Source organism: Cyprinus carpio, chromosome B15 (genome assembly GCF_018340385.1).
Source record: "Cyprinus carpio isolate SPL01 chromosome B15, ASM1834038v1, whole genome shotgun sequence".
NCBI lineage: Eukaryota > Metazoa > Chordata > Actinopteri > Cypriniformes > Cyprinidae > Cyprinus > Cyprinus carpio.
This window is the reverse complement of record NC_056611.1, coordinates 21,600,728-21,614,475: the sequence shown is the minus strand read 5'-3', so window position 1 is coordinate 21,614,475 and position 13,748 is coordinate 21,600,728. Positions and strand designations below refer to the sequence as shown.

The window sequence follows — 13,748 nt, the reverse complement described above, 5'->3', positions numbered from 1 at the left end:
TATTTTCTAAATACATTATTCTGATAAATAGGGCTTGCATCATAAATTTGCGAGATATTTTTGCATTGCAAATATTTTTTTCACCTTGGAAACTGTTAGCGTACATGTCATAGTACTTGGCAAAAATAGTGCTTCAGTACTAATAAAATGTTATAAACATTCAAAATATTTTTATAAAAAAAAAAAAAAAACCGTGTTAACGTTGTGTAACTTAAAAAACTGACACACAATTCCATGTCTAAAAGTTGAGTTTATTATGGAAATTGAAAAATAAATGCAAAGGAGCCAAAACCTGTTCATGCTGAATTAAATTTGAACTGGAAACATGAAAATTCAGTTTGAGATAAAGCTTTGCGTTTTCAAAGAATGCATTGTTCAGCACATTTGTGCATGGTTTATACAAATGGACACACAGAACACACACAAAACACTGAAGAAGAACATTTGACCTCTATCCCACCAGAAAAGAAACATGAAAAAGATTTGAGATTTTATAACAAAACAATGCAACACAATTTCTATCTTTATTTTAGATTTTACACCATCTAAATATGAGCACCATAAAATCATTGTCCATGCAATGGTAAACCCCAGAAAAATAAATTCATATTACTGGTTTAAGGCAACTCTTCCCTTCACCATGTATTTCATATGAACGCATTCCATTTTTTTGTTCAGATGCCTTAAGTGTACCGGTACTGTACTTCACACGTAATGCATGCATGTACGAATGTTTCTGAATCGTTTTAACACAAAATCATCAGAAAGCATCAGATTTTGTGTATCATGCCACATATGAGCACTTATTCATGAGCCTGTGATTTTTCAAACCACATTTTACAACAAAAAGGAGAGAAAGCTTGAAATATTTACATACGTATGGGGAATTTCATATTCCTGTTTGGACCAAATGTACTTGAACAAAATCATCTATTATCTCTGGGGCAACCGGAATGATCAAAATCGAGTTTGTTTTTCTATTGCCTTAAACTCAACTCCAACCTGGTAGGTTCTGGACCATTGCGCAAGTAAATGTAGGAAGTATTTGCTTTACTCCTCAGGTCTTGTTTTCTACGGAGGCTCACTGTGGCTGGTCTTGATTTAGGTTCTCCTCCGGGGAACTGCTAAAAGAATATGAAAAGAGGGCTTACCACAAGTTTTTGCACTTAACTGATTGGCTTAACATTGCTGCCATTTTGTCAAACAAGATGCAAATCACTGTTTAGTGAATTACCTGGTTTTATTTTAGGCACTCTTCCCCCTGGAAACGGATTAGCAAAAGACATAAAGGTCAACCATGTTGGGACGATTTAACTTGAGATACAGTACCTAACGTCAGAATCTTACCTTGAATGTGTCTGGTGATTTCTCCAGGGTCCTCGTTCAAATCTAGCGGGAAAGAAGAAATAATGAATGATACTCACATTTATCTGATTATACATGAAGAACTAGAAAGAGGAGGAAAAAGGAGGAAATATTAGTGGTTGAGTGGGCCGGCTTTACACCACAGCCTGTACCGTAGCTAAAAGAGATCCAAAAAGTAAAGAGTATCCCAAGAATATAAAAGGGGAGAACAATAAATCAAAAGGTTTAGCTGTCTTTTACCAGTATCTTTAGCACAATAAAATGGCAAACTATATTCCGTTACCAGGAATATGACAAAAATCTATTGGAAAAAAGTTTGGAATGAGGAGCACAAAGTGGAGTTAACTGTTAGCGCTGGCGCTAGCATGCTAATAAAGTGTCACACTCTACCATAAAGCTCCATATCAGATTCAGGACCTGTTGATACAAAACATTAAGCAGGTGTCAATAATTATGAAATCCAGGTCCAGGAAAGGATGGGCTTCTGGCTTGAGCTACAGCTGAACTGTTGAAATATCACATGTGCTTTTCATAGCCATATTTTAAGTAACATTATCACACATTTGGAGTATGACAGTATGACTAAAAGACAACACATTGCATTTTTGTTCAGAGTTGTTAGTGTGTTTCTTCAGCTATGGATGTTTTTTGGCCCAGTGGACTTTTATAAAAAATCAATGCATTACAGGAGAATCGTCATTTGTTTATTTGTCAACATTTCCATCACATCTTAAATTATGAATTTTGTTTAATAGCATAATGTGGTGAAAATGACATGTTGATTTTAAATTTGGTTAGATCCATTGATAATAGTTATTTCAATAGTCATGTCATAACTAGCATTTTATGTATCCTAAAAACACACAATCAAGTAATATTTGTATACTTTTTTATATATAATTTGACAACAATTGATTAATAAATTTACTTCCCCAACACTTATATCACACCAAATAACTTTTGAAAAATCTTTATTAGTCATCAAATACCCTATAAATAATAATTTAATAAAAATAGTTGGCAATCATTTTCCACACAATGAAATTTATGATTATTTAACTTTAGGTAACAGCTTAATGCAATAATATATTTTAGTATTATTATATCATATATATATATATATATATATATATATATATATATATATATATATATATATATATATTATAACACACATATATATACACGTGTGTGTGTGTGTGTATGCGTGTTAATGTACACACACACGCAAAGCCTTAATATTATGGGTGTGTTAAATTATGTTTACCTTTAAGGACTGTGGTAACAGAAGAATCCCCTCCGATGACTCTAGTAACCGTAGTGACAGAGGGCTGACCTTCAATCACACGGGTAACCTTCTTAATTGTTGTTGGGCCCTCAATAACCCGTCTCACCACGGTGGGCTCTCTATGGACTGCATATATAAAAAAACAATACTCATTACACAAATGCAACAAATCAATAATCTAGCCCTCTCGTTATTAATAAATTGCATTGGTGTCAATTACCTGTGATGACTCTTTCTAAAGGGAAAAAAAATTAAACATGATTATGTCAGATTTAAAGAGAACTGAATTTTTGAGAAAACAGATTTAAAAAAAAAATGATTGCACTGAATATTTTTGATATACATACTTATAAATGTCAGAGGGATCTCCTGATATCTGTATCCAGAGACAAACTACAAAGGAAAGAAAATACATGTATATATCCCATGCATGACATTTAGGCAATAAAATTAAGAAAAATAAAAAAATATGACATTTGGATTACACTGTATATATGCTCTGTGAGATTGCATCGAGGCATGAAGCCTGTATTTGGTTGCACATAATCAAGTTAAGCTCAGACCTTCAGGGCAACCGAGTCCCCTAAACAGGCCTTTATGTGAACTACTTCATGCTTATGACATGGTTTTGAAGGAGCATGTTGCAATTCAATACCTTAATCTGGATGTATCGGATGATCCTTCTCAGGAGTGAAAGGAGTTCCTGGTTCCCAACCGGTATATCTTTAAAATAGAACACAGTTCTTAAACATGGTTTTTATTTTTGAAAAGGAAAAAAAGGCCACTGCAAAAGTAGAGCCATAATTTCATAACCCTCACCCTCAGGGTACAGAAGAGTCCTAACGGAGTGAACTACTCCATTTGTGGCCATTAGATCAGAATCCGGAACTTTCACAGTGTTGACCTGCATGCTCTCATTTGCCTAAAAATTGTAAAGAGATGTTATAATAAAACATATGAAATATATGTATTTTATTTTTTCACTTTTTAAAAATTTGAACAAAATATATAATAACAACAATTAAACAAAAAATGCACTGAAATAAATTAAATTATATGTATATTTTACATATGACAAAAATGAATAAAAAATGAAAACACCACTGTAGTATTTTATCACCACTACTTCTGTAATATTTTTCATAATTACAATTAATAATAATTTAATTTAATATGATTATAAATCAAATTTAAATTTAAATTTTATAAATTTAATTAAAATGAAATGAAATGAAATTAAATTAAATTAAATTAAACAAGAAATCAAACAAAAAATGTAAAGAGATAATACGGTATGTATTCAGTCACATTAAATAATGACTGATTCGTTTAGGTTACAATATTAACTTACAACAAAAGACAACATTTATATTTGATCAAAGAAACACAATGATTTTACTCACAGGAATTTCCCACCATAAAACTTTATATTACAGAGCGGAATCATACTTTGATAAAGATTCTCACATGTGTTCCTAAAACAGATGTTATGACTGGAAATTTATTTCTGAGTGCTTGATACTTACAAACAACACTTTCAAATTGCTGCCCTGGAGAGTTTTCAGGAGGTTAGTGACTCCAGTCTCCAAGCCTTCACCGATGAAGATGCCGTTACTGAAGTGATAGAGCAGGATTGCTCTGAGGGCGTTAACATCACCTGATCACAAAGAAGAGACACTGTCACATCCTGTAGCCTCCGTCTCTCATCTTTAATCTCATTAATCCTGAATAAAACACACCTAAACAGTAATTCTAGATGTGGTGTGCCTTGAAAATGACATGTAAGAAAGGACTCACCCTTCAAAAGAGACAAGTCTCTGTCGCTGAGCCCTGCAAAAGCCTCATCTGTGGGAGCAAAAAGTGTGTAACCTCCTTCCTGTTTGAGCAGATCAGTCAGGCCAGCTGCCTCCATCAGGGACAAAAAGATCCTGCAGCAATGAAATGATACAGTCAAGACAAGAGCAAGAAAGCGATCTTCACTTTGACTGTGCAAACATGTCATTTTACTTACTTGAAGGCTCCATTTTTCACCAGAAGTTGGTACATGGTTGATTCTGCTGGTGTGATCAGGGTCTTCATGAGATGGAGGGCACCATTACTTCCTTCTTTGCTTCCACGGATCAAGCAGGCATTCTCAATGCAGACAGCCTACATTGTTAAAATATTACGAGACAGTTCACTTCCTCTGAGTTTACTAAGGAAACTGTTTCAGCTATTAATGATAATGTCAATAAATGTCAATGTAAGTAACGGGGCAACGAATAAGAAGTCATACACCCCACATTGTATACATATAAGCAGTAAAATGTATGAATAAACCATTTAATTAATTAATCATTAAATTAATTCATTATTTTCAATTAATTCAATTTTTATATATTTGCATTTTTTACCATACAGATTTGACAAATGATAAGTAAATCAAGAAGAAGGACATATAAAACAACACTGACTGTGCGGTAAATGAAGACTCTGAGAAATTTTCCTGCAAGTGTTTCCAGGCGCTGACCATTGTACAGCTGACTCAGCACAATCTTGCTCTTCAGGATGTGGTTTTCCAGAATGATCTTCAGGAAGCTCTGGTCCATGGACATCACCTCATCTAGATTGCAGGAGAAAAAAAGTTTGCACTAAAAAACTAAATCGTCACAACATTTGTAACATGATACAATGCAACTCTGATTTAGTGTGATTAGAAAAACCGAGCAACCTCTTATAGATTAAAACATTCCTATTACCAAAGAGGCTATACCGCAGAAACAGAATATGTTTTAAACTGCAACATGTAAAAACTTGGCCGGCCTTTAGCAGAGAGCAGTTTTGTGGAATGTGCATTCCCAGACAGGACTTTTAGTTATTGTAACCTCAGGCACTGTCCCTTTTCCTCCACACAGCCTAGTAAAATGAACAATTTACCCTGTAAATATAATGTGATGAATGTGTTCACCTGTCATTAGCCACAAATGAACTATAAACATGTGATGATGAGGTGAAAGATCTAGCCTAGCCTCCTGTGAGGTCTGAAACCTTCTATTTGGGAGGTGGGATAACAGAATCTTTTGCCTCCTGCTTCTTTCACCATCTTTTCAGTGCTGGAAGCCCGATGAGGCCTAGAGATTAACAGATACAGCTACCGTGCCATTTTCCATACACATGCACTGTATGAATCATCTGTTTTTACACCTGCTATCCTGTGAGGAATCAAAGTTATAGTTATGGGACTGCGGATGTTAACAGAGGCAAGGCACATCAGCAATTGAAAGAACACAGGTCTTGCTAAGGTAGAATTAAAACAGACAATGAAAGGGAAGAGACCAGCAGCTGTGTTAAGATAAGGAGACTATGAAAGTTAGTTAAAGGGAGGTAGAAAGAGAGATTGACATGTATTCAGACTTGTTTGCTCACCGTTGAAGGCTATGTTCAGTGGAGCCAGGAGCGTGTACTCAACCTGGGGTCTCATAGCTGCAGACAAGCCCAGCTCTGTCAACATGTCACTGAAGGTTCCCTGAGATTGTCCAACCAACTCCATAACCTGTTTAGCTTTGAAGAAAAAAGCAAAATCCTGATATTTTAAAAAGCATGTTAGAATGATTTCTGAAGGATGGTAGGAGGTAAAGCTAACCAGAGTCGGGCATGAGGACTTGATCGATGAGGTGGATGACTCCATTGGTGGTGACGATGTCCTTCTTGAATACCATCTTGATGCCATTGACTGTGAGACTATCTCCATCGCAGCCAATTTCAATATTGCTGCCCTCCAGGGTCTCATAGGATGTGCCGGCCATGATGGCCTCGGAGCACTGAACAGAGTTCAACAGATGGTAGTTGAGGAGAGCTGGAAGAGAAGAAACATTAGTCTCTGTCATCCAAGCACATCTGTTATTCCTCTTACACGCCTCTTGAGATATGAGGAAATCATGGAAAAGTTACATTTATGTATTTTTTTTTTTTTAATGTTTAGAACATACCGCATTAGGTGAAAAACACAAATGGGAATGAGTCGGATTTGAAAATGCATCATACAAACATGCTAAATGACAATTTTGCACAGTGATTTAACATGTATCTACTAAGTTAGACACGAACATATAGAAACAGTATCCTCAAAGCTAACAGACATGGACCTAAAGCCACAAAACTTTAATTTCATGACCTTTAAAATTTGTCTTTAAAATTCTTATGGTTTATTTATAGATTATGTATATAGCATGCGAATGCTTGCATGTAATCCATTATGACACTGCATCTCCCATTCGTTTCCATAAGGGATCCTTGGGAGCCTTTGGGTCCTCTCTGAGTGAGTCTCTCAGCAGCTCCAAGTCATTTGACTGCAAATGGAGTGCTCTGATCTCACGTCAACTATCTGGCTAGGGTCTAATAAGAGGGCAGAGATCCCATCGCTGCCAATTTTCACTGGATTGTAAAGCTAACAGCTGTTTCCTATCTATATGTTTTTGGCAAGACAAGGACAATGCTCTTTTCAGAAGGTCTTAGATCTTTCTCCCTTGGCCTTAAGATGAACATACTGCTTTAACGGTTTATGAAATGCATTCTGGATCACTCTGGAAAACACAAACCATTGTTTTCTCACCATGTGCTGAATTTGATGGTATTATATGCAGTCAATAGTTAACTGTACCAGGCATCAGTATCTAGGTTAAGCTTGGAGTTTTCCTTTTTCATTTCCCTGGCTTCTCTCAATGAAATTCACTTAAGTAGCAGATCAAATATCTTTCCGCTTGGCACAACAGATTTGGCCATAATATTAGTTTTATTTTAGTTTTCACTCGGGTAGTTAACATAACCCTTAGTGTATTTTAGACAAACCTTATATTCATGAGAGTGGGCATTACGTAATTATTTTACACGATCACCGGGAAAGCTAATGTTTCCAAACTCCAAAGCAAACATCAACCACGGTATTTTGAAAATACTGTAAGACGTACCCATAAACTTTAGTTCTGCTGCCGAAAACCTTCAGATTTGATCTCCTCTCCAAGTGGCTCAACTGTAACCCTGTCTAAATCTCAAAGTAGTCCCATAAGTGTTGTTATGGCACTGTTTGCCAACTGTCTGAGAATTCCAGGTCTACAGCTTGGGGTACAGCGGGCCCATCTGGTTTGAAAGGGGGTGAAATAACACTGGGCCTCACTCAGTTGACTCAAATCAACAAACACGCCACGAGGGAACCGCCAGTCCCTTGATTTCCTGCACCTTTGTCTCATTAAATAAGAATAAAGCCTTTCTTTGTGCCAAGTCTGCCATCAATATGGGACTTGACGTTTCCCTTCAGGAACTTTAAGCACTCTGTTTGAGAATACCACATGGGGCATTACATCCTGGTGCTTGGGTTTACCTTGGAGGGATTTCTTGTCTTCCATAAGCCTGTCCAGAACCTCTCTATCCAGCTTGTCAAAGGCATCATTCGTTGGGGCGAACAGTGTGAAGTGTCCCGGTTGACCCAGCTTCTCAATCAAACCGGATGCAGTGGCCACAGTCTGGACAAGAAATAGAGCATAAACAAATTTGGCTCATTGACAACATGGTTCCAAGTTTCCTTAAGACTTACGCTCAAAGTACTCAGATCGTCATCCACTTCGATCACATCCTGAATAGTGTTGCCAACAGCCGTGATGACGCGGTCAATGACATGGACCACTCCATTGGTGGCTACCTGGTTGCCGTGAATGATCCTGGCACAGTTCACTGTGACAACCTGAATGAGAACCACATGTAAAATTAGTTCCTCGTGGAGACGCAAGTAACCTATAACTTAACCCTCCATTTCTCAAGATATCAACTTACCCCATTGGAATAATGATTGATGAGCAGGTTCAAGTCATTGTACATGGAGGTGGCAGTCATTCCGTTCTTGAGGTCTTTGGTAAGCAGACGTTTGTTGACCATGTGGTAGTGCAGAGCATTGTACAGCTCAATATTAACATTGCTCACCAGAGCGCTCCTTACCTCCTAAAGGACAAAGAGCAAGCCAATGCAAAACAGTCAAGGAATTACTCAAATGTCAAGTGTGTGCTGCAGGAGGAAGAAGGAATGAGATGTTACCGGATCGAGAAGATCCCAGGCATCATTACTGGGGGCGAAGAAAGTGTACGACCCAGCACCTTCGATCTCTGCCTGAAGCTTGGATAGAGTAGAGTAGTCCTGGGTCGTTGTGGCTTTGACCAGGCCAAGCGTGCCAAAAACGTTGTCAATGGGAGCAACTGCAAGAAAAATGACACAGATTGGCTACAGGATTAGCTCTGAGATTGCAGCTTTACAGTCTAATTAATGTATTTACAATATAGTCATACTTAATGATTTTCCAATGTCTGACTGGTCAGTAAGTAACTATTGAGAAACCAACCTGCAGGACAGCCGTGGATACCATCCAGCCTCATATAACCTGGGCAGCACTCATACAACACAGTCCTGGAAGAAGAAGAAAGATAGAAAACAAGAAGAACATGTTAAGTGAGTATTGAATCTCAGACATGGCGCCATTTGGAAAAATACAATATCAGTAGTGTACAGGCTCAAATTCATTTTTTTCTTGGATGCCATTCACTCGTCGTTACAAGCTATCCTGGTTTTAATGATAACACAGTTCATGGTCCTGAACAGACAGTCTGTCCATATGGTAACCATTAACTGTCTTTGTACATAAACATGCTATGTGGTCCTGAGGTTTGTGCTATATTTTACTACTATTATGTTGTCACAGCATTGCATTAATACTTTAAGTGCCCTGAAGCTAAGCGCTGAGACCAGCTTGGTGGTTTAATAAGGCTGAGGGGTATTTTTTGGATCCAGGATGCCTTTAAAACAAATTTATAATCCAACGAAACGTTGGTTTGGAAGTTACAATATACAATGGAAGGAAATGTCGAATCATCAGTTTTCAAGTAATGAAGGGCGCATTCTATGGTTTTTCTGTTTTCATTGAAAGCGGCTCTTTAAACCTTCAAACCAAGCTTGTAAATATATTTCCATGACCACACAAATTGAATCTCATGGATGAAAAGCCATTTTGTTCTTGGCAGTATTAAGAAGCCAAAAAATATAATCTAAAAATATATAAATAATATATTCAAAATTATATATAATTCTATACATTTATGTATATTCAAAATTATATTTAATAAACAATAATTAATTAATACATTATAAAACATTACAAATATGCATAACTGTCTAAATATAAATCTACACGTGCATATTAAATTATTTTATTAGGCATCATGTAAATTAAGGAAATAATGTTTTTGACTTGTGCAGACTTGACGTGCTTTAGAACTTAAATTAGGATTGTAAATATCACAATAAACAGATATTTTTTATGTATCATTATTGTTTTTATATATATATATATATATATATATATATATGTGTGTGTGTGTGTGTGTGTGTGTGTGTGTGTGTGTGTGTGTGTGTATATAAGTGTATGTGTATATGTATATATATATATATATATATATATATATATATATATATATATATATATATATACATATATATAACAATAATGATACATAAAAATATCTGTTATATACTGTATATGTATAATTATATATTTTTTTCCATTCCCTTTAGTGTGTGATAAGGCAGTTCCAAGTTCATATGCATCATAACAGGCTCTTAATTTGAATAATGGGTTCAGTAAAACTTACCTAATCTAATTATACCAACTATATAGCAGCCGTATTGTAGAGTTAATAAATAACTTTTAATGGGAAACAGGTTTTTTATATGGTGCTCTCAGAAAACACCACTGGAGAGTTACAATCCGCTGAGAAGTTCTCAAAGCTAATATTAAACACACTCTAGACTCACAGATGGACACTAGCCAAGGTTAGTGGGCTGCTGCACTTGGAAATCTCCACACCAGCAAAACGGTTCCATGTGATGCAAGTTTCTGAATTCCCCAAACAGATAAAACAGCCTGCAAATCACTAAATGAGAAATGACATCCAGTACTGAGTTCTGTGGAACACTGGGACACTGACAAGTCTCTGAGATTGTGCAATCACGAGACTGTAAGAACCTAATTGGGATTTCAAAGTTGTCCTCTATGTGACTGCTGTACAGAAGATCCAGATGCAATTGTTTTGGATCATTTTTGGCCTCTGAGTCTTCTATGGAAGTGAAGCACAATGAAAGGGGAGGAGAGGGATGTCGATGAAGTCATTAGACTCTCGCTAGAACTTGAGCTTCTAAAGAATTTCTCCCAAAAACAGGAGGAAAACATGACTCCTGTTGACCAGACACTCTGAGGGAATACGGCTACATTAATCATCGGGGAGAAGGTCAGATTTTCCAGTTTCACTGAAGTTCCCCCTATAGTGAGTCACCAGTTCAAAGGATTCACAACATTAGGGACAAGTTAAAGCCATTAGGATGGAGTTAAAACCATAAGATGGTGGAGATATCTAGCAAAATATATCTAAGCTTTGTAGAACATCAAATCGATCATTTGAATGAAAATGGACACTTCAAAAGGTAGTAATCTTCAATCTTCCCTCATCTGCACTTTGAGAAGCCATCAGTGATAACATTTTTCATGCCAATCTTTGTGAGAGATCTAGGACTGTCATACTCATCTCAGTTATGTAGGCTAAACACACTAAACCAGATATTTACAAAGATTGCCAGACCGCTATGTAATGGTCTGAGAAGATACTCAGAGCAGAACAGTTCCTGGCTTTCAGATAATCAAAACTGCAAGGGAAGCAGAAAATCTACGGAATATCGCAGGCAAGTCTGGATTTGAAAGTAAGGAAGTTTGAAACCACTGGAGGTGGTAACCTCTTTACATTGACGTTTCCTCTCTTTTCCAACCACAGAAAAAGAATTTGAAACCGGAGGCATAACAAACTCTACATGAATCAACGGTTGTGGTTGACCATGCTGTTCTCCATAAACCAACAGGTTATTACTGGAGCCTTCACAGTAGGACTGTGCGCTCATCTTACTGCATATTGTTGATCTAGATGTTGCAATCTTTTTTGTTGTTGTTGGTTTTTACATTTCACACATCATTAAGTTCAGTTAGTTTTGCCACAGAGCTTCCCGATAAACAAAAGATCCTGCTGACATTTCCATCTTGTAGACAGCTGTGTATTTTTGCCTTAGGACAGAAATTTAAGGAAAGGTGTTTCAACACAAGCCAAGCACTCCAGGCGAGCTCTACTGCTTTCTTTAATCATCGATGGCATGTCCTGACAATGTCAGTGGGTCTCACCATTTTATACCGGTTCTGCAGTTCTCCGGTGGTTTGTAAGACTGAGTGCTGGAGTAACGCATGGAATTTGGTTGGTAGCAGTGGAGTAATTCTTTTTCTATTTATCCATTCTTTGTTTTGGCAGCCAGGCTGCTGTAAATCTACTGTTGCTGTCAAATTTTGTATTTTTCAAGTTGTTTAAAGCATTGTAAATTCAACTATTAAGCTGCATTTGGAGCTCTGCTTAAGTAGGAAATCATATGTGCATTTTACTGTTGGAAATCTTCACACACTCTTTCCTGTTGGGACAGTGACCTTTCACCTTTGACCACTGGAGCAGCTGGAACTTTACAGTGTCTGTCAAAGAGACAGGATTTGTAATAGCTTCCAGAAATCATAAAACATCACACTTACGTTGGCTTTCCACAGATGGCCTTTTGGTACCAATTACGGCAAGTGCTGAAGTATTTTTTCTTTGTCCCCACCACTTGCTGGAGAGCGCACACATTTGGTCTGCAGAGAGGTAAGACAGGACAAAATGAGTAAAGCTGAGACAGAGGAGTGCATATTAAGGTCTTTGTACAAATAAATAAATAAATAATACACTGAGAGTTATTTTTTTTATTTTTTTTTAATTATTAGAAAATTACAATAATAAAATACAATTTCAAACAAAATATGAAAAATCAAATAAAATAAAAAATAAAGAAACATTATTAAAATTAAGATTTAAAAAAATTATAATTTAAATTTTTTTTAAAAAAACACAAATAACATTTTATCAGGTAGCCTAAATATATACTTTTAAATAAACTGTTTCATTCTTAATAGACTGTTTTATAATACACCAATTTTAAAATTTAATTTTACAGTTTACTTATGTTGTACGAGGACAAAGAAAGTGTAAATAAAAAAATACAATAATAATAACAGCAACATTTGTACACTTTACAAATATATACAAAACATAAATATAAATCATAACAACTGTTCTTATTTTAATGTTAATAAATAAATTTAACAATATCTCTTACCCTTCTTTCTTTGCTCGAATACGACTATGGGCAACTATCTTGTCATAAGCTGAGGAGTCTGCCTGGTCAAAGACAGAAAGCACAAAGAGTGCAAAAGTAGCTGCAAAGAGTAACTTCATCCCTGCTTTCCCCACTGTGAGACTTCAGATGAAGAAATGGGCTCCAGCTGAGGGGGAGAGGGCTTTTATAGCTCAGCTCTCAGCAGCAGGAGAGACTGGCAAATTATCAGTGCACCAGCCTCTCCTGTTCACCACTGTGTCTCTATGATCTCACCTCTTAATACTAAATAAGCAAAACACAAAGAGTGGAGGATTCATTTTACAACTAGCTGAGGTGTGAGAAGGAAATCTTGTACAGTTCCTAATAAATGAATAATAATATACATGGGGAGCTATTTTAGTCCATATTAAGATTGGTATAGAACGTTCACATTTTTTAAATTTGAAAGCAGTTATTCTTTACTGGTGATATTTCAAATTTAAGAAAATCGACAGAAATATGCATCATACGCATGACGATTTCAAAACTGTTAAATGATCCAAAAGTCTAAGAAATTTTTATTTTTCAAATTTGATTTCACTTTTTTTTTTCAAATTATTAAAATGATCAGAATTTGAGTGAAACAAAGATATTTCAGAATGTCTTATGACAGCAGAACTCAATTTTGTAACTTGATTATGTATATCCAAAATTTGACAATGATCCAAAAATCTTGTGTTTCAACTGAAGCAAGTACATCTGAGCATCTGTTCAAAGTTGCTCTCATGATCAGTGTCAAAATTTGTATACTACATATAAAGCAATAACATAAATATTTCTCCATTTTAAGTTACACTTTTTCTTT

General features: G+C 36.0%; 1 protein-coding gene across 4 annotated transcripts; it reads right to left on the bottom strand.

Annotated features, from left to right (window-relative positions):
• Positions 1–237: 237 nt before the first annotated feature.
• LOC109081015 (periostin-like) lies at positions 238–13,077 on the bottom strand. Of its 4 annotated transcripts, none has more exons than XM_042739786.1 (22): positions 12,905–13,077; positions 12,285–12,383; positions 9,018–9,082; positions 8,717–8,874; positions 8,459–8,623; positions 8,223–8,369; positions 8,010–8,151; positions 6,276–6,488; positions 6,059–6,193; positions 5,107–5,255; positions 4,665–4,801; positions 4,451–4,581; positions 4,180–4,310; positions 3,473–3,575; positions 3,309–3,376; positions 3,001–3,046; positions 2,874–2,888; positions 2,633–2,779; positions 1,756–1,782; positions 1,348–1,389; positions 1,235–1,261; positions 238–1,124 (listed from the first exon to the last, which is right to left on the bottom strand). In XM_042739786.1, exons 1-22 carry the CDS (start codon positions 13,021–13,023, stop codon positions 1,102–1,104), a joined length of 2,289 nt encoding a protein of 762 aa, XP_042595720.1. In that variant the 5' UTR covers positions 13,024–13,077; the 3' UTR covers positions 238–1,101. The 4 variants fall into 4 exon arrangements, with proteins under 4 accessions (XP_042595720.1, XP_042595722.1, XP_042595724.1 ...); XM_042739788.1 differs by having other exon boundaries at positions 238–1,121; XM_042739790.1 differs by lacking the exon at positions 1,756–1,782 and having other exon boundaries at positions 238–1,121.
• Positions 13,078–13,748: the final 671 nt, after the last annotated feature.

Coding starts and splice junctions, on each gene's coding strand:
- LOC109081015 (XM_042739786.1), bottom strand. CDS start 13,023: ATGAAGTTACTCTTTGCAGCTACTTTTGCACTCTTTGTGCTTTCTGTC. Junction 8,875..9,017: donor TATCCACGGCTGTCCTGCAG/GTTGGTTTCTCA, acceptor TTTTTCTTGCAG/TTGCTCCCATTGACAACGTT. Junction 1,783..2,632: donor TGTTACCACAGTCCTTAAAG/GTAAACATAATT, acceptor TTGTATCAACAG/GTCCTGAATCTGATATGGAG.